We start from the raw sequence: 18,736 nt of genomic DNA, 5'->3' as shown, positions 1-18,736 counted from the left end.
AAATCCTATTTTATGACTTTTTTTTTAATGGGCAAGTTGAGAACAGCCAAACAAGTCTATGGGTTGAAAACCCTGGGTTCCTTTTACCCTCACATTGATTGAAACTACAGTACATTGCAAATAATTTGCACACCAAGATTTCACATTTTGGTTTAGTTCACATTGACTTCACATGCAATTCAACCTGCATTATGTTCACCACATACTTTGATAGTTCACATTTTTTAACTTTGGTAAATTGCATTGAATATAAAAATTATTTCTGAATAGGGTTATTGGGTAGTTCATATTTTTAATGTGAAGTTGTGTATTGTACACATATAGGTAATTTGTAAATTACAGTCAGTGTCCCCTTAAAGTACAGTACATGTGATGCTTAAAACCTGTATGGTAACTGGATGTATGATAGCAATAAGTCTTAGAGCTCAAGCTTATCTGTGTACTTTAACAGTTAGTCTTACCCACACATTAATTTACCATAGAGAACCCAGGTCATGAATTGAGGTATGTCCTAGAACAGTGGTTCTTAAACTGGGGGGGGGTGCCAGAAGATTACAAGAGGGGCGCGAGCAGTCAGAGAGAAAAGTTTGGTCAGGAACTGAACGCGTCTTGTACACGATTGCTCATCCTCCCCACTCTATAATAACCAAGGGTTGCATCGGGGCGGGGGGATCTAGGACTTATGCAGAGGGGGGCACGAGGCTTAATTTGGGTCCCCTTGTAAACTGGACTGGAGTCCAGCACCAGACACATGTATACCTGCCTCCCATTCTCTTAAAGGTCATCCTTCTCACCTGCACTATGCATGCTCAGTACCAGTCACCTGTGTCCACAGGTATTATTTGGAAGTGCTCCAAGAACTATAATTATCAATTTTGTTGTGTCTTTGGTGACATTGGTGGACTATTTTTGTAGGCATCAGTTCCAAACCAAAGCAAGGTGGTGTAGTGGTTACAAGGAAGCGTAGTAGTTATGGGATGGATGTGAAATTAAAAGTTACACATCGTCAGAAAGTGGTGAACGTGTCTCAATGAACCACTATCACTGAAATGAGTGTGGTAGTGTGTGATTAGGTAGCTTGTGCCACATCAACACACTGACCCCAAATGACTTTAAGTACCTTAAATAAGTTGTAAAGTTAAATAATTTCATAAAATTATGTGTAATCAAATGTTTACAAATGTTTCTAAGGTACATATAACTGTTAAGAGATACCAAATTAAACTTCATGGGTGTCACTTACAATGTGATGGTCTCGATTAGACTATTCTTATTAATTCTTATTGGAATTAATTCCCCTTTATAAGTGGTTTCATTATCAGTGACTTTTTTCTGGTCCCTATTAACCACTTGAGGATCTCTGTATAATCATAATTTATTTCATAATCAGGCTGCATAAGATTTATTGTGGTAGGTCTGAAACTGGAACTTTTTAACATAAGTATTGCCTTAAAACACCAAATTAAACAGTACAGTAGGCAGAAGCAACCACTGCAATTTGGTAAACAGCTGCATAGTGGCAGCAACTGAAACACCTGTACCATACATCATCTGCCCAGTTCCTGTTGGTTTGTTTAACAACACATCTGTTATACTCATCCTTCTTTTCCTTTTCAGAAGGGTTTAATATAGTGTACTGAGAAACAATTAAATGTTTTTTTGCAATTAAAGTGAACTGTTGCATAATGGTATGCGACTCCACAATATTTGAAATACAGTACACAGGGTCTGCAGGAGTTTAATCTCAAACAATGGGGAGGAGCTACTGTGTGCATGCAAACAGTTACTGTACTTGTTGAAATGTGTTAAAGGAACTTCTATGTGGCCAACCTTTAAATATTTCACGGTACATAATGTTGTCTTATTAAAAGGATATACAAATTACATCATGAGGCTGTGAGAATGAAAGTCACATGTTTATTGTGATTAACCTGTGATACATGAGGTCCATGATCAAGATCAGAAATAAAGCAGATGAAGGTAAAATGGAAGATGCTAAGCTAAAGACAAAAAGTGTTAGCAAATGAGCTGTAGATAGTTTAGAGTACGGTACTTCAGGAGATGAAGCTAGAAGAAGGAATGCAATTCATGTGCAGTTGAAGCATTATCTATGTGGCCAGTGTTAATGTAAATGCTAGTCTGGCTAGACAATTGAGCCTTTCGTGCTACCTGAATGAATATGATGCATTCTAGTAACATGGAGGATGTGTTCACTTTGCTCAGTTACAAAATGTACTTTGATAATTTATTTCCGTGTCAGTCACAACCTGATAAACTCGATCCACTAATAGTAAATGATAATGATACAGCCTTTCATGAGATGCACTGAAAGAAAACTATACTTACATGTACTTCACCTCCAAGGATATTTACAAGGATATTTACTTACCATATGAGGTTAATGGTCAAGATCATACTGTATGTAACTTTCAACGGTCCATAACATTTTCTACTAGAGGAATTTAACGTACGGTGTGGCTTGATGTGCGATGGACAGTTGTGGTTCTCCTGGGCAACTGGGAAGGCTCTGGTAGTCCAGGTGTGCGTGGCCGGGATGATGGGGGACCCGATGATCTGGTTGGGGTTTGGGGATTTGGCCGGCCTGGGTCGGGTCGAGAGAGCGAGCGAGTGAAGGTTGCCCCACGGGTGAAACCTGCCACTGGCGCTGTTCGTTTGTTACTAGAGTGGGTATCCTCGTCTGTTGAAGTGTCATTTCCCTGAGAATATAAGAAGCATTACAAGTATATGTATTCCAACTATTGACTTAAAAAAGGTTAAGAATTCTATTGTTAGAAATGATGATTATTTATACAAAAAATAAATACACCTATTTATCTATTACATACACATTCAGTCAAGGCCAAAAGGTACGAAGGGGGTGCCTTTTGATGTACACATTTCCCTACACACCAGTGTGTACAAAACTGTACACCTTTACAGTCCACACAAAGATGAAGGTACCAAAAATCAAACAATGGGCCCCTTAAAGGCTTTGTACCCGTGGAGAACAATCACCAGGTTTATTGGCAAGACTGTCTTTGTAAGCAGTCCTCTAAATGTTACAAGGAAAAATCAATACAGTACTGTTTCCTCCCACAGTGAAATTTTTCATCGTACATGTACAATAAATATCATTTGTGACATAAGCCATTCTGACTTTAGTGCATTTCCTATTTTGCATCCAGTATTGTATTTTATACTGTATAAGCCTATACAGTAAAATGGGGGTTGTATTCCTAAAGGAATCATGTTAATGTAATATCACACAAACAAGATCCATTAATATTGTGAAAATATGTTAATATTCCAGGCACCACTGAAACCATTCATTATGAACAGTGTGAACTCCGACATTATGCATTAAAAACTTTATACTGTACTGTATTACTAACTGAATTTTCATGCATGCACAGGGGCTGCTACTGTAGTGGCACAGGAGGGTAATAAATAAAGATTTAAGATGTACAAAAACATCTTTTAATTATCTAACCTTTCTTGTCATTTCAGTTTTGTTGACTACTAATCTCATTGTGCAGTACAGTACTTAATAGTAGTATAATGTCATTAACAGTGACATTTGCTAACCCTGGCATCTTCTTCATAACACGTCACTGGTATAACCAACTAAGATAACCTACGGACAACTTCAGAGTTCAAATAATAATACAGTTATCTCCCGGTTAGCAGAACTCTTTTGGGACTGAGAGATTTCTGGGTAATGAGACGAATCTCTCAAACCTGGAAAAATAAAAAAAAATTTCCGGTATTGGGAAAAGTTTCAGAGAGTCTAAACTATGCTTCTTATTGGGAAAAGTTTCAGAGAGTCTAAACTATGCTTCTTGCATGGACAAACACTATCCCACATTACCAGGAATGTTTCTGGGTGAGGGGAGAAGTTTTCCTTGAGTCTAAGAGTCTAAGCTATGCATCTCATCTCAAGTCTAAATTACAGGTATCCCCCAATTTACAATGGAATTACGTTCCTGATAAACCTATCGCAGGTCGAAATATCATAAATCAGGATCAACATAACAAGCGGTTCAAACGGATACGTTCCCAGCTAGTCCGATACTAACGAGCATCATCGAAAATAAAATTCCAACAATAATAATACAGTGGTCCCTCGGTTAACGAATTACCTTCCATAAGAATCTTCAATTCATTTAACGAAAAAAAAAAGATTAACGAAATCCTTACGAAAATCACGTTTTGTTTTGAACATCAGCTGATAAGCTGAGGGGGTACTCAGCCAATTCAGTAATCTCTTCTATGTTTACATTCGTTTCCAATGGAGTAAATCTCAAGAAAATTGTGCTCTTTAATATTTGTGCATTTTTTTATACAATATTAAAATTATTGGTCATTCAAAAAATTTAGCCATCCAAGCTCTGTCTACATAAAGCTTTTCAACTATTATTTTTGGCTCAATATATGTAACTTTATTCATTTAATGAAACTCATTTACATGCACACACTGTCCTAAGGACAAAGCTGTACTGTATATGTAATCAAAATAATGTACAAAAGGATTACTATGGCATGTTTACATTCAAATTAATCACTATCTTATAAGAATTCCAGCAATGTAGATTATATTCTCCCCGGTCACTTCTATGACATTTTATGAGCAAAAAACAAAAACTCGACTAAACAACATAAATAAACAAATAAATACTTCACTAGACCTTCAGCGCTAACTGTCAAAGTACACCTCACCTCCCGCTGCCCCCTCCCTCCCTCTCCCCCATCTGCCCAGCCAGGGTTTTAGGATTACAGTTTTTATCTTATATAATATCTCAGACTAAAGTTGGAAGGATATAAATTGCATTGCTGGAATCCTTGCAAGACAGCGAATAATTTGAATATAAACGTCATATAATTGTATTTTGCACAAGAGATAAAATTTTTGCTCTCTGTAATAAAATTCTTAAATTAGATCTAAAATTTGTATGTCTGATGCAAATTATAGCTTGTTTATATTCAAACTAATCACTATCTTATAAGAATTCCAGCAATGTTAATTATATTCTCCCAGGTCATTTAACTGGCATTTTAAAATGAGAGAAACTTAGTAGGACTGTTAAATAAACACACAGGAGACCTTCGGCTCAAACTGTCATCATATACCCCCCCCCTGGAACGAATTGAGTTCGTTAACCGAGGGACCACTGTATACATAAAACACAATTTAACAACACTCACCACATCATTAAAAACAAGTTTGATCATCATCACATGTCCCCTTCAAGGCTAAGGGGAGTGGAGACGTCTCACACAGCTTCACAATGTCAAGCTTCAAATCCAGAAACATGGTTTTCCTGGGTGCCATGGCCTTCCCAGACATTTTCAAAGTTACACTGCTCACTTCACAAAAACAGAGCGAATGATGATAATGTAAAAACAATGATAGCGATCAAGTTCACAGCAACAGAGGCAAAGCACTTAACATTCACAAACAACATTGCAAAAATCACTTCAAAGTCACCAAACCAGAATACAATGTGAACGTTAATGATGTCCTTTCACTGTAAGGTTAACAAAAAACAAAAAAAGACAGATGATTAGTAACAACACCAATACTGACTCATAATTATTGAGTTACACAATCACGGGCATATGCAATCACTAAGGAAGAAAGCTTTGGATTGTAGTGCACCAGGTGGCCACGTGGTAATGCTCGGGTAGACCGCAGCTGACGAGTGCACCGAGAGATTCGTTTCATATTCCACGTTGGCCGAATTATTTATCGTAAATTGGGAAGGAGGATGGTCTTAATAAATCGCCATCGTACAAGCAAAATATCATAGATAAGGTGAACGTAAATCGGAGGATACCACTATGCATCTCATCTCAGACAGACAAACACTCTCCCATTACATTTAGTCCATGGGCACAAGGGAAAATATTTACGGCTAGCAAAAACGTGTAAGAAACTTTTATTCACAGCATCTGTTCTTATTGTGTTAGAGAAATGAATTTGATACCATAATGATTCTGAATAAATTGTTTACAAGATTGTTTCAATTAATGATCCTTAATCGAAATATTTTGACACTATATAATGATGGGGACTCAATTCTTTCACGAAAAACCATAAAAATTTTTTATACCGGAGTCTATAAATTCAGTCCTAATTAAGTTTAGCAACACTATTTTTCTACTAACATAATCCTGAATAGTTTAAATCACATGTTAAAGCATAATTACCCATCATTATCCAGAAATTTAGATGGGAATTAGGGAACCCATGTGTTACTCTATGACATGTAATGCTACAGTGCATTACTGGGTGACTCCACTGAAATTCATAATACAGTACTGTACAGTGTGTGTGCTTAGAAGATACATTATGTGGTACACACAAATACTCCCACCACCAGTACAATAAGTATCGTATAGATTTATATTACACCATTCTAATATCTGGTCATTTGTGTTAAAAGTTCTATTGACAATTTATTAAATATATCAACAATATTTTAATAAATGGTGCTTACAGGAAACATTAGGGTGTTTCAACTATAGTAAGCTGGTGTGGTTATACACGTATATGTGCGCTGTCGTCAAGCACGTATAAACATTTCATCATAGATTTACGTTATGGGATTGTATTGAAATTAATAATTTATAAAATACAGTACTGTATATTAATAGTGCCTAGAGGAAGTATCTATTATAGTAGTATGTTTAACTGTTAAACAATTCTGTAAGCTCCTTGTGTTATTTGACACATTGTCCTGTAAACACTGTCAAGTATTACACTTAATCTAGTCAATACTGTAGTGGAAAATTTTCCCAAATATCAGATGAAAAAAATGACATATGTACTGTACTGTATGTTATTGGGAATATCCCCCCCCCCCACCCTCTCTTTAACCTGAAAATTCCAATACCTTTTCTTTAATGCAGTATTGTACACAGGCATTTTTGAATAGTAAAATTAATTATTACTGACCCCAGAATATCTCCTAATATCAAGTGCACATGGCCTCAAAATGCCCATGATATTGGTCAAATAAAAAAACAAAAAAACAAGCTGGGTGGGCTCACTGTGCTCGCCACGTTCCCCCATCCAAAGCTTCTTGGACACCCCTTGATATTCCTGGATCCACCCCTGAAATATAAGGTATGGGGCTTGTAGTACAGTTCAGTACTATACAGTATGCCCCCCAAGTTTGCAGATTTTTACTTCGTGGTTCTCGATTATTCGCGGTTGACACCATGGGTGTACCCAAGAATGTCCGTGGGTAGTTTTAAAGTTGCCAGCATTTTCGCGACTGGGACAGGGAGCCATTTGTTCTAGAGACAGTAATTTCCTTTATCTGTATTGTAAATATGTGTGTGTGTGTGTGTAGACATACACACATAAAACACATACAAATAAATAATAATTGGAAAATCCTCTCACAAATAGTCAGAAACCAATTTATTAAAAATGTAACAGTCTACCCTCAAATCCATGCTCTATTACAGTACTTAGTTAATAGAGTATGGACTTGAGGGTAGACTCACATTTTTAATAAATTTGTTTCTGAATATTTGTGAGAGTACAGTATTTTCCAATTATTATTTATTTGTAGGTGCATCGTGTGTGTGTGTGTGTGTGTGTGTCTACACGCATGCACGCATGCATGCACGCAACACATGAAGCAGACCAACATCAGTCAGTTGTATGGTAAGCTTAAAGAACTCTGGACTAAACAATAAGACACCCCCACCTTCCTTAGCCATCTCACTAATGTTGACGCAGATACCTTAAGCAATCAAATAACCATTTCGCTACTACTGTACTGTATATGCCAGACGCTCCCCTGGCTTGACACAACCACTCTCCCTGCTTACCTACCAGCCCCCTTTCCCACTGACTTACTAGAAGAATTGGAAGTAACAAAACGTCTTGACAAACTGAAGTTAAAACGCTCCACCACTCCATTGACTTACCGATGAAACTCTTAGAGGAGTTCTCTCCGGAGCTTGCTAAACCCCTCTGCTCCATCATCAATGCTTCTCTCAGTCAAGCCAGAGCGCTCAGCTGACTAAAAGACTTCTTATGTGTAACCAGTCCCCAAGTCAACCAGCCCACAATCCTTAAATCAGTTACGACCCATTGCAATCACCCCAATACCCAGCTTAATCTGTGAAAGTCTTGTGTTTGACTGGGCTTATGCTGATATTGCAGGAGCCGTAGATCCTCAACAATTTGGTAATATGAAAACTTCCTCCACCACTCACTATCTTGTCAGCTTTCTCGACTACATATACCGCCATCTGGAGAAACGAAAAACGTCTATAGCTGTCGCCTTCATTGACTTCACTAAGGCATTCGACCTAGTCGACCACAATTTAATCATCAACAAAGCTATCTACCTCGGGTTTCTAAGAAGTCTTATACCATGGCTTACAGACTTCCTCAGTAACCGACGCTAAGCTGTACGCTTCCGAGGGGCTGTCTCCACCTTTCAGTCACTCACCTGTGGTGTCCCCCCAAGGCACCGAGATGGGACCACTATGCTTCCTTATGCTTATCAATGATGCCCCAAGAGAAACCCCTGCTCGCTGGAAATATGTCGACGACTCCACCATAGGGATCAGCATCAACAATTCTGCTCCCAACTATACCGCCCTTCAGGATTTATTGAACAATCTCCAAAATTGGGCCACCAACAACCACGTCACCATCAACCATACCAAGACCATGGTTATGCACATCAACCTCTCCTCCGACGTTGTCCACCCCCCTTCCATTACTTTAGATCCCAACAGGTTGTAGATTCCACTAAGCTCCTCGGCGTCACTATAGATAACAATCTAAATTGGAAACCACACGTCAGTGAAGTTGTCAAATCCTCCAGTTTCCGTCTCCACCTCCTCCACTGACTCAAGTCCCTCGGAGTTCCTGCCCAAAGCTCCTCAGTGTTTACTCAACATTCATACTTCCCAAGCTCACCTGCCTCCCCTACCTGGTCTTCCTCCCAAAATGCCACACAGCATAAACACCTAGAAAAAGTGCAAAAGAAGGCATGCAAGATTATTCTCTCCCCTTCCTACTCCACATATCAAGAAGCGTTCAACACACTGACCCTCTCGGCTCTCACTGACCATCACCACGACCTCATCTGCAAATTTGGTGAGAAGCTTATGCACCATCCTCGACACCGGCTCCTACTACCACCTGAGATCCCTCGCCCGAGAATTGCTGTTCGACACCACAATTGCATCCAGCCCATACGAGCACGAACTGATCGCAATAAGAACAGCCCAGTCCCAACCACTGCAAAAATTGCAATAACTTGTAATCAACCAGTGCACTGTCACTATGTTGAAATGCCCTGTAGTTTGAGCTTCTCCCCATCTAGTTATTATACTGTACCTGTATATCATATTTGTATCACTTTGTTACTTGTATATTATTATATTATTTGTAAATCAAGAGACCCATTTCCCAATTGTGTAACTGTATATTTTCAGCCTTCCGGCTGCCATGCTCTTTCAATGAACCGTTAATTATTACTATTATTATTATTATTATTATTATTATTATTATTTATTATTATTATTATTATTATTATACAATACTATAGGTAAAAGAAATAACTGTCCTAAGGGCAAATGCACAAAGGGAATATATATATATATATATATATATATCTTTGTACACAAGTAAAAATGTACCCCCCGATCCGCAAATGTTATTCGCGGATTTAGCGATTCGCGGCCATTTTGAGAACCTAACCCCCGCGAATTTGGGGGGGGGGGCTGTACTTCTCTTTATTGAGAGGAGGTAGGGGATGCAGGTCATCTGTTGTTAAAACCATACTGGACACCTATATTAAATTTTAAATAGATTTTCTTTCCAGGGCATCCATTAATTGAATCTTTTCAAGGATGACTTAACATATATCAGAATCTTGTAATATACACAGGTAAATCATTGTAAACAATTTTCACCTCTGGACGTCAAAATTCAAACCCGGGCAACCAAGTTTGGGATTCAGGCAGTTATCCACTGGATCACAATGGATTAAAATCTAAATAGCTAAATATGGGTAGCTTTTAGCCCATCATGGTTAAATGGACCAACCTGAATCGCCGGGGTTCAAATCTCGGTGCTCAGAGGCAAATTTTTTTTACAATGGCTAAACATATGAAGAGAAAATACTTATATCATGTGTTTGTGTTTCAAAACCACAAAGCACCTTGCCAGAATACTGTAAGCTTACATATTGACAAAGTGCCTCTACTGGGTGCAGCAACTGAACCTCTGACATCTGTAGAGAACCCTTCCCTCTGCAGTCTGTTCTTTATTTTCATAATTTCTAGGGTTGAATTTCATAAATGAAAATACTGTACTGTAGTCTGATCACAGTAGAATATGTGTATTGCATCCTTGACCACAAGAAGACAAAACATGGAGAAACAGACTATTGTCGAACTTAACTAATATTTTCCTTGATTTTTGAAGATTGTGATTGTTCATATCACAAGGTGTGTACAAATGTATCCTAACTATCTACCGATATCTGGTTTCCACAGTGCACACTTCCAATCTCATTCATTAACATTTGTAACTTTTCTTGTGAACTACACACAAGAACAATGTCAGTTATAAACAGCAGATGAACACCTTCCATGTTGCTTTCTACATTGTTATTTCACTTACTTATCAAACTTATATTAATCTCTTGTTTAATCAATCCATGAAAATACTGAACCACCCGACAACATCTAATAGTTTTTTTTTCACTGAACACTAGTTTTCCCCTTTCTCAAACTTGTACACATTCTTAATCTCTTTCTAATAAATCTGGATATCTTTCAACAGTTTCCAATGAATGGTATCCAAAAGTTTTCAATAAGTTCCACATTGCTTTCTTATCTATTCATCAAAATGCTTATGTTACCAAGGTCAAACACTTGATCTACACATGCTCGTTTTCCAAACCCCTAACTCACACTGTTTTTGCTATGGTATGGTACTTTTCATCACATAAGATGGCTAAAATAAGACAGTCACAAGCGTCCCCTTGTTAAATGTCTCCACAGTTGTAGTTCCTGGTTGTCATCCTCTTCTTCAACCTCCCTGTGTCAATCCTCGGTTCCCTATTGCTTCTATTACATTCTCCATCCATTTCTTCCCTGGCTATCCAACTTATCATCATCCACCTGGCTGCCACCTCAGATACTTGGTTTCTTCTATGGCCATATTTGTGTAACTGCACTCTTTCAAAGCAATCAACTTATGAACCATGAGGAGAAAATATTAGCTACTGGCTTGCTGAGCCTGCAATAATTTTTTCATCAATATATCTGCAGTCAATACTTAAGTTATGCTCTGAATTTTGACCATCAGCTGTGATTCTGATCCTTGGCACAGAGGATTGAATTTGGTGTTGTGTACATATCTACAGTACTGGTTCATCAAAACATCTTTATTGATAAACGAGTTTTGCTCCAGACACAATACAGGCATCCCCGCGTTACGGAAGGGTTGCGTCCCTGGAAAATTGACCGTAACGCGAAACCTATTTTCCCATTGACTTCCATTATAAAACTGGAGATTCGTTCCTAAGGAATTTTTTTTGGCCCCAAAAAGTAATTCAAGCACTTTATAAATGAAAATAAACATTTTTAAACACATACAATACAGTACATAAAATAATTTATGATATACCTTCTTAAAACATCAAGTTTAATATCCAATGTAATGCCTTTGCTGCTCATTTTTGCATTACTGCGGTCACTTCCACTTGATGGCCTCTTTCCATTCATCTTGAATAAGGGTAATGCACTGTACTGTACTTACTGTATGTTTGTAAAAGTTAAATCCAACTGCTGGGGCGAGAAACATGCGCGCACACTGGATGTAAACAATGGACTGACTCCGCGTGGCGATGCCACGCTTGGCGGTAGCAAACACCAAGAATCCACACCAAACAAATTATAATTTTTTACAAAAACTTTTAATTTTAAATAGTGATTTTTTTTTAATTGTTAAAATTTACCCCAATTTCCCTAAGGGCGAATTTATGGGCCGTATCGCGAAATTATTGGTCATAATTTACAAATTCCGTAAAAGCGAAATACCGCAACCCGGGGTTCCGTAACGCGGGGGATGTCTGTATTGTCCTTTGAGCTTCAACTGTGGCCTTAAACTCTGACATAGTTGACAATTATTCAAGTTAAGTCTCACTGAAATACCTTCACAAAGTACTGATACAATAGTTATACTTTGGACAAAATTTTGACCTTTATTGACACAGCAATGACCAAGACCTTTGACAATGACTTGAACTTGGTGTTCTGCTTGACTTTGTAGAAATAAATATTTGTGAGAAGTTTTATGAAGTTCTGCACCAAACAAAATTTTAAACTCTGACCTTCTATTGTGACCTTGACCTCCAACATGAAGGTCAAATTTAAAGATCTGCTCTTTGTATTGTGATGATGCATATCCATATGAAGTTTATTTAAATACCAGTATCACTACAAGAGTTAAGTCCAGAACAAGAAAAAGTTGGTCTCCAGATGATAGGCATCAACCAGCATGCTCAACTACTGAGCCACCTCAAGTCTCCACTCCTGTAATATTATTATAACAGTATCACATCCAGTCTCCTGACAGGAGCAATAAATCACACATCCATCAAAGTAAAACCTAATGTTTGCTGAACCAATGATTTTCATAAATACTCTATCATTAAAATAATCAAACAGAGTGTAATGAGTACCGTTCTTGGACTTTTTGTTTTCTTAAGTTCTTAGACATTTTCATTGAGGTAACTGGCTGTGAAACACTCACTATACTGTACATTAGAACAGTCAAGACTATCTAAAATAGGAAAAACTTTAATGAAAAACAAAATAAACATGCATAAAACATTTTAGTGTCCTGTCAAAAATAAGCAAAAATGGCGTGTGGTGGAAGCAAGACAGGAAGAGCAGGTTTGGTAAAACACACAGAGACTTACTGATGTGGAAGATTAATGCCGAAGAGTTTGTTGTAAGGATGTTAGGGCATTTGTACATTTCATGAAAGGAAGAGGAGCCAGGTATTTTATATATACAGTATATGCAACACATTAAAAACAAAATAAAATTGTTTAAATTTTCAGGCTAATAATATACCGTACATAAAGTACAGTAAAGTATATATAATTCAACAAATAAATATTATGGTATTCAAACATTGAGTAAATTCATATTAAACATGTATCTACTTGTATCAAGAAGCCATTCCCACAGATGAGGCAAGGCATCACATGCAGTTTTAACCATATTGTACTAAATAGCCATCAAACATATTGTCCAATTTTATCACAAATTTATCACCAATGCCTGAAGCATTTGCCTAACAATATAACATTTTTATAAAATTCCTTATAATAAAGGATAAAATAAAAATGTATACCAGCCTACCTGTCTTGATTTTCGAGGACGTTCAGCTACTGTGCGAGCAGACTGTGACCTCTGTATGGCTGCCTGCCTGGCTTGAGCCCGTAGAGTGGAGGCTCGTGTTGGTGGTGGGGTTTGAGTGCGAGGTCGGGAAAGAGTAGCTGGTGGAGTCTGGCAGCGAGCGGGATCTTGACTTGACGTAGGGGGTCGCCTAGCACTCACCCTCTGAGAAGATGGGACAGCAGTGGCACTGGCACTTCGCATCAGCCTGTGGTCACTAGTTCGACCAGGGGTACCACTACCATCACTGCTTGTTCCCCGTAGCCTCTGTAAATATAAATAATTTACTTTTACTAAGAAACCAAATACAGCGGTCCCTCGGTTAACAAACACAATCCGTTCCACAGAGTCGTTTGTTAACCGAATCCATTATTTCAATGGGATATTGGGTAATTGGTTCCAGCTCACAAAGAACATACAAAGTAAAGCCAAAAACACAAAGTCAGAAACACTCCTAAAATTCCCCATACATCGCCCTTAAATCACTATATATACAGTATATACGTACATATACACTCTTACTCTTAAATCACTACTGTTATGTGATACAGGTGATTCATTTTTATCTCTTGTGCTAAATATATAACGTTTATATTCAAATTATTTGCTGTCTTGCAAGGATTCCAGCAATGCAAATTATATTCTCCTAACTTTAGTCTGAGATATTATATAAGATACAAACTTAAAGCCTACTGTATAACCACCAAACCCTTGCTGGGAGGGGGGGGGGGATGACAGTGACATGTTTGACTGTTGGCGCTGAAGGTCTAGTGAAGTATTTATTTGTTTATTTATGTCCTTTAGATTGAGTTCTTTTTTTTTTGCTTATAAAACGTCATAGAAGTGACCGGGGAGAATATAATTTACATTGCTGGAATTCTTATAAGATAGTGATAATTTGAATGTAAACATGCTATAGTTTGCACTAGACAAATATTTTAGTAATCATTTTGTACATTATTTTGATTACATATACAGTACAGCTTTGCCCTTAGGACAGTGTGTGCATGTAAATGAGTTTCAATAAGTGAATAAAGTTACATACTGTATATCGAGCCAAAAATAATAGTTGAAAAACTTTATGTAGACAGAGCTTGGATGGCTAAATTTTCGAATGACCAATAATTTTAATATTTAAAATGCAAAAGTATTCAAGAACATAACCTTCTTGATATTTACTCCACTGGAAACGAATGTAAACATAGAACAGTTTACAGTACTGTATTGGCGGACTAGCCGATCTGCTGATGCTCACAACAAAACATGATTGTCGTAAGGATTTCGTTAATAGAAGTTTTGTTCGTTAACCGAATTGAAGATCCTTATGGGAGCTAATTCGTTAACCAAAATTTTTTTAATCGAACCGTTCATTAACCGAGGGAGCACTGTATAAGTCTCCACTCTCTAAGACTCAAAACAGTAAATGTAGGTCTGTTCATACACAAAAAGGAGTTTTTTCAAGGCATTTACCCTGTTTAATGCTATTCTGTGCACATCAACTGTCTTATCATAAACTCTGTCAGAAGCAAGTCCACAGCCTTCACAAAGTAAAACCACATAAAATGTGGACTGTGGTACATTTTTTTAGATAAATGGGTTAAAGATGCTGTAGCTGAGGCTGGTCACATTCCAGCCCACCCCATGAAAAGATATATAAAAGCAAAATTTGTCTTACCTTGATATTAAATATCTGATCTTTAGTAAATCTTGCTAACATATCCCTAAATGTCCTGTGGAATCAACATTTTGCTCTTAGTCAGAAAAAAAAAGCAGATCAGCTGTAACTTTTAACTAACTGCCTTGTACTGAAGCAGGAGCAACCGACTTGACATGGGTTTGGTTGGATTCATTTTGGCTTGGCTGGACTCTTTTAAATTACAGACAGAGGAACCTGTCTACTATGATGATTGAAGAACTGGTTGGACACGCACAGCTTTATTTAAACCTTAAGTTCTTTAGAATAACTGTTGCATCATAACCCCTTCATTACAGCTCAATGGCATAAGAGGGAGGGAAGTACAATCAATTCATCCAAGGGGCTGACATTTAAAGGTTTTGTGTGATGGACTTAAGACCCCCTAAAAGTCACCCAGTATTATGAAAGCTGTCTGACTGAATAACAACCAGAAACTAGGGTAGGTCAAATGGATGATTCAAGTATATGTAACATTAATTAATCTTGAAATATTGAAAAGCACAGGGCACAGTTGTGATATTAGTCACCCGATAGAAGTCAAACAATACAAATTCTTGAAGGGGAAGAATCCTACCCACCTACCACCTTGTAAATAAATTATCTACAAATAGTTTTAGATGAGTAATCACAATAAAATAATTATTTCTATATGTATGAACAAGTAGAAGGCACCAGGAGGCACCACAGTATCACCATGTGGCGCAATCTCCTTGCACATTTTATGTTTCCCCACACCTCCGCCCTTGCCAGCAACACGAAGCATGGTTTCAGACTCTCACAACAGTTATGAGTAAATTAAATAACTTTGATGAATGAGAAATCAGCACAAGCCACGAGAAAATGCAGGGAAAATGTGGGTCAAGGTTATGTCCTGCGTCGTTGAAACACAAGGGGCGACTGGTGTGGTAACCTAACCTTGGAAGGCAGTCTACATAGTTGCCAGATCACACTGACATCGCCAAATGTGCATCTTGTATATCAAGCATTCATACACAAACATAAAATCATAATTTTTTTTTATTTCATACTCAAATTTGCATATGAAAACCCCAAGAGTGTTAAAAACATATAGGTATATGTTTTGGGGGATTGGTATTCCGTCTACTGTAATGTATTTAAAATAAAAACTTAAAAATCTTAATCTCAATACTCACCCTGGTAGTAGATGACAGCTTCGGTCTAGGAGCAGTGGGTCGTGAAAACTCAACTATCACGAGGGCAGCGTCCTTAATTCTACGTTGTGTACCAGTAGAGAGCAAGGGCCACTTGCGACACACCGCTACCCGGTTGGCATTATGAATCATGAACTTCTCTATCTGATTCAGCAAGTTCTCGAGGAAGTTTAGGAAGTTCTGCAATCAATAATCAAGAAGTTTGTTCATTTTATCTCTCTAACAATGAAACACAGTTAAATGAATCTTGGAGCTGGAATATATCATAGTACTGAAGTATTTAACTGCCTTATTTCTGACTGTACATGTAAAAAATAAGTCTCAACAATTTTAAATAAAAATCTACTTCCTTTATTTCAGATTTAAGCAATTAAAACCCCGGGGAATGTGCCATAAACATCAGACCTACATCCTTGCATTTACTTATAACACAAACAAAAGTCAAATGCATACAGAATTTTATTTTAGCAATGATAAATAAGGATCTTACCTCAGATACCTCAGGCAATCCATCCTGACTCTGCTCAAGGAACTTAGCCAGTTGAATGTGAGAGAGAACAGCCTGGTCAGGACGTATTAATTCACAAGCAACCCGCATTGTGTCTTGCAAACTTTCTATACTCCATCCACTATCTCGTCCCAAGGCAAGGAACCTAAGAAAAATTTCTTACTAATGACTGCACAAAACATTATTTTTCGTCTTTCCAGTACAGGAGAAATAAACCATTAAAACAAAAGATGATCTGCAACAGAAAGCCAATAACACACGAGTATAATGTTTCTCAAATTACATAAATAGTATATTTCTAACCTGTCAGAAGCCAACACTCCACTCATGTTGGTAGCTATGAAACTTGTAGCTGCCTCCAGTAACTGAGCTGCAGAATCAAACACAGGCTGAGCCCACCGCACCATTGGCAAGGATGACAACACTCTCTCACATCCCAAGGCATTATCTATCACATTGCTTACACTCTGCAAATACAAAGATTTTGTAAAATATTACAAAAAGACTATGAATACGATAAAAGTATTTTAAATTTTGTTGCAAAATTGAAGTGCTTCCAAGTTAAACATTTGTTTAATCTATGAATAACTTATAACTAATATAATCTCAAAATATGTATAAGATTTTGCAAGTAAAATATTAACATGTGGATAAGATCAAACTAATCCTGTCATGAGAATTTAAGACACTGTGTCTTTCATTCTCATGCAGATGTACAAGTAATATAGATACTGGGAAGAAAAATCTGCACTGGTGTAGACATACCATATCATCCAGCAGCTGTTTAAGGCATCGGTCCTGCACCTCCGGAGGAAGAGCAGCATAATTGCGAGTTGGCAATACAACAACAAAGTGCTTGGCCACCCAGCGCAAGCACCGGTGATACAGTTCATCCAAGCAGTAGGCACCAGCGATGGGTAACACATCCAATACTCCTTCTAGACATCCTGAGCATGGCTATGGGAGGAAAAACTTGGTGGTACTGTACTTGTATATTTCTGATATGCACCGTCCTAAAACTTGCATTACATATGCAATACATACGGTATATGAATTTATACTGCACACAGTAATGTAGTCTATTAAAATATTCTTATTGGAAATTATAGTGTCAATGGGTACCGCAGAAAGCATTCAACGTTTAAGAACATTTTAGAAAATTTCAATGTAAGAAAAGGAGTTCAAATAGACATACAAAAGTGATTTACTAATTGTATGCAATAAATAATACAAATTAGGTAAAGAAATTATGCATAACAGCTGTGCATCACAAAATTAAACACTGATTATTTCCAGGACACCTTACTGCTAACTACCTCCCGAGGACAACCAGTCACCAAGAAATGCTGCAAAAGCTACAAACTCACAGGTTACCAGTTAGGTCAATTTCTGAATATGGATACAATACATAAGCTTTTTCTTTTAATATTCTTACTTTTTATTATACGTATATATAATTTTACAATAAAGAGAAGGTTAATCTACTCTAGTTCTATTTCCTTATTATCATACTATTATCAAACAAGAGTATGATGTGACTGGCCAGTGAGTGTTGGCACACAATGCTTTACTTCAAAACATAACTTTGTGTTTCATTATACAGTCCAGTACAGCAAAGTGAATATTATTTTGATCTCCCACACACAATATATCCTAACACTATTTTTTTCTTATCATATATCTTTATATTACTGTACAGTATACAGTATTTTATTTATTCATAAGGCACACTAGCACACTGAGATGACTATTTTTTTAAGTTCTATGTTACTTGACACACAACAATGGCATTAGCGCTCAGTCGTGTGAGAGGCGACCGACATATTTTAGTATGGTAGAAACTTAACTCTAGTTGGATACTATTAATACTTATTATGGTTGTTTTTACATTATATTATATGTTTTTAA

At 37.3% G+C, this 18,736-nt stretch overlaps 1 protein-coding gene across 3 annotated transcripts in view; it reads right to left on the bottom strand.

Annotated features, from left to right (window-relative positions):
- Window positions 1-18,736, bottom strand: part of LOC121855816 — a 75,189-nt gene that overhangs the window by 6,925 nt on the left and 49,528 nt on the right. For all 3 annotated transcript variants that reach the window (XM_042350934.1, XM_042350936.1, XM_042350935.1), the window contains 6 exons: window positions 17,594-17,785; window positions 17,132-17,295; window positions 16,811-16,973; window positions 16,303-16,500; window positions 13,417-13,719; window positions 2,472-2,717 (listed from right to left, as the gene is read on the bottom strand). In XM_042350934.1, the coding sequence (XP_042206868.1) occupies window positions 2,472-2,717; window positions 13,417-13,719; window positions 16,303-16,500; window positions 16,811-16,973; window positions 17,132-17,295; window positions 17,594-17,785 (1,266 nt within the window). The remainder of the gene's footprint in view (window positions 1-2,471; window positions 2,718-13,416; window positions 13,720-16,302; window positions 16,501-16,810; window positions 16,974-17,131; window positions 17,296-17,593; window positions 17,786-18,736) is intronic.

Source organism: Homarus americanus, unplaced genomic scaffold (genome assembly GCF_018991925.1).
Source record: "Homarus americanus isolate GMGI-L3 unplaced genomic scaffold, GMGI_Hamer_2.0 scaffold14072, whole genome shotgun sequence".
NCBI lineage: Eukaryota > Metazoa > Arthropoda > Malacostraca > Decapoda > Nephropidae > Homarus > Homarus americanus.
This window is presented reverse-complemented; position numbering and strand designations above follow the sequence as displayed.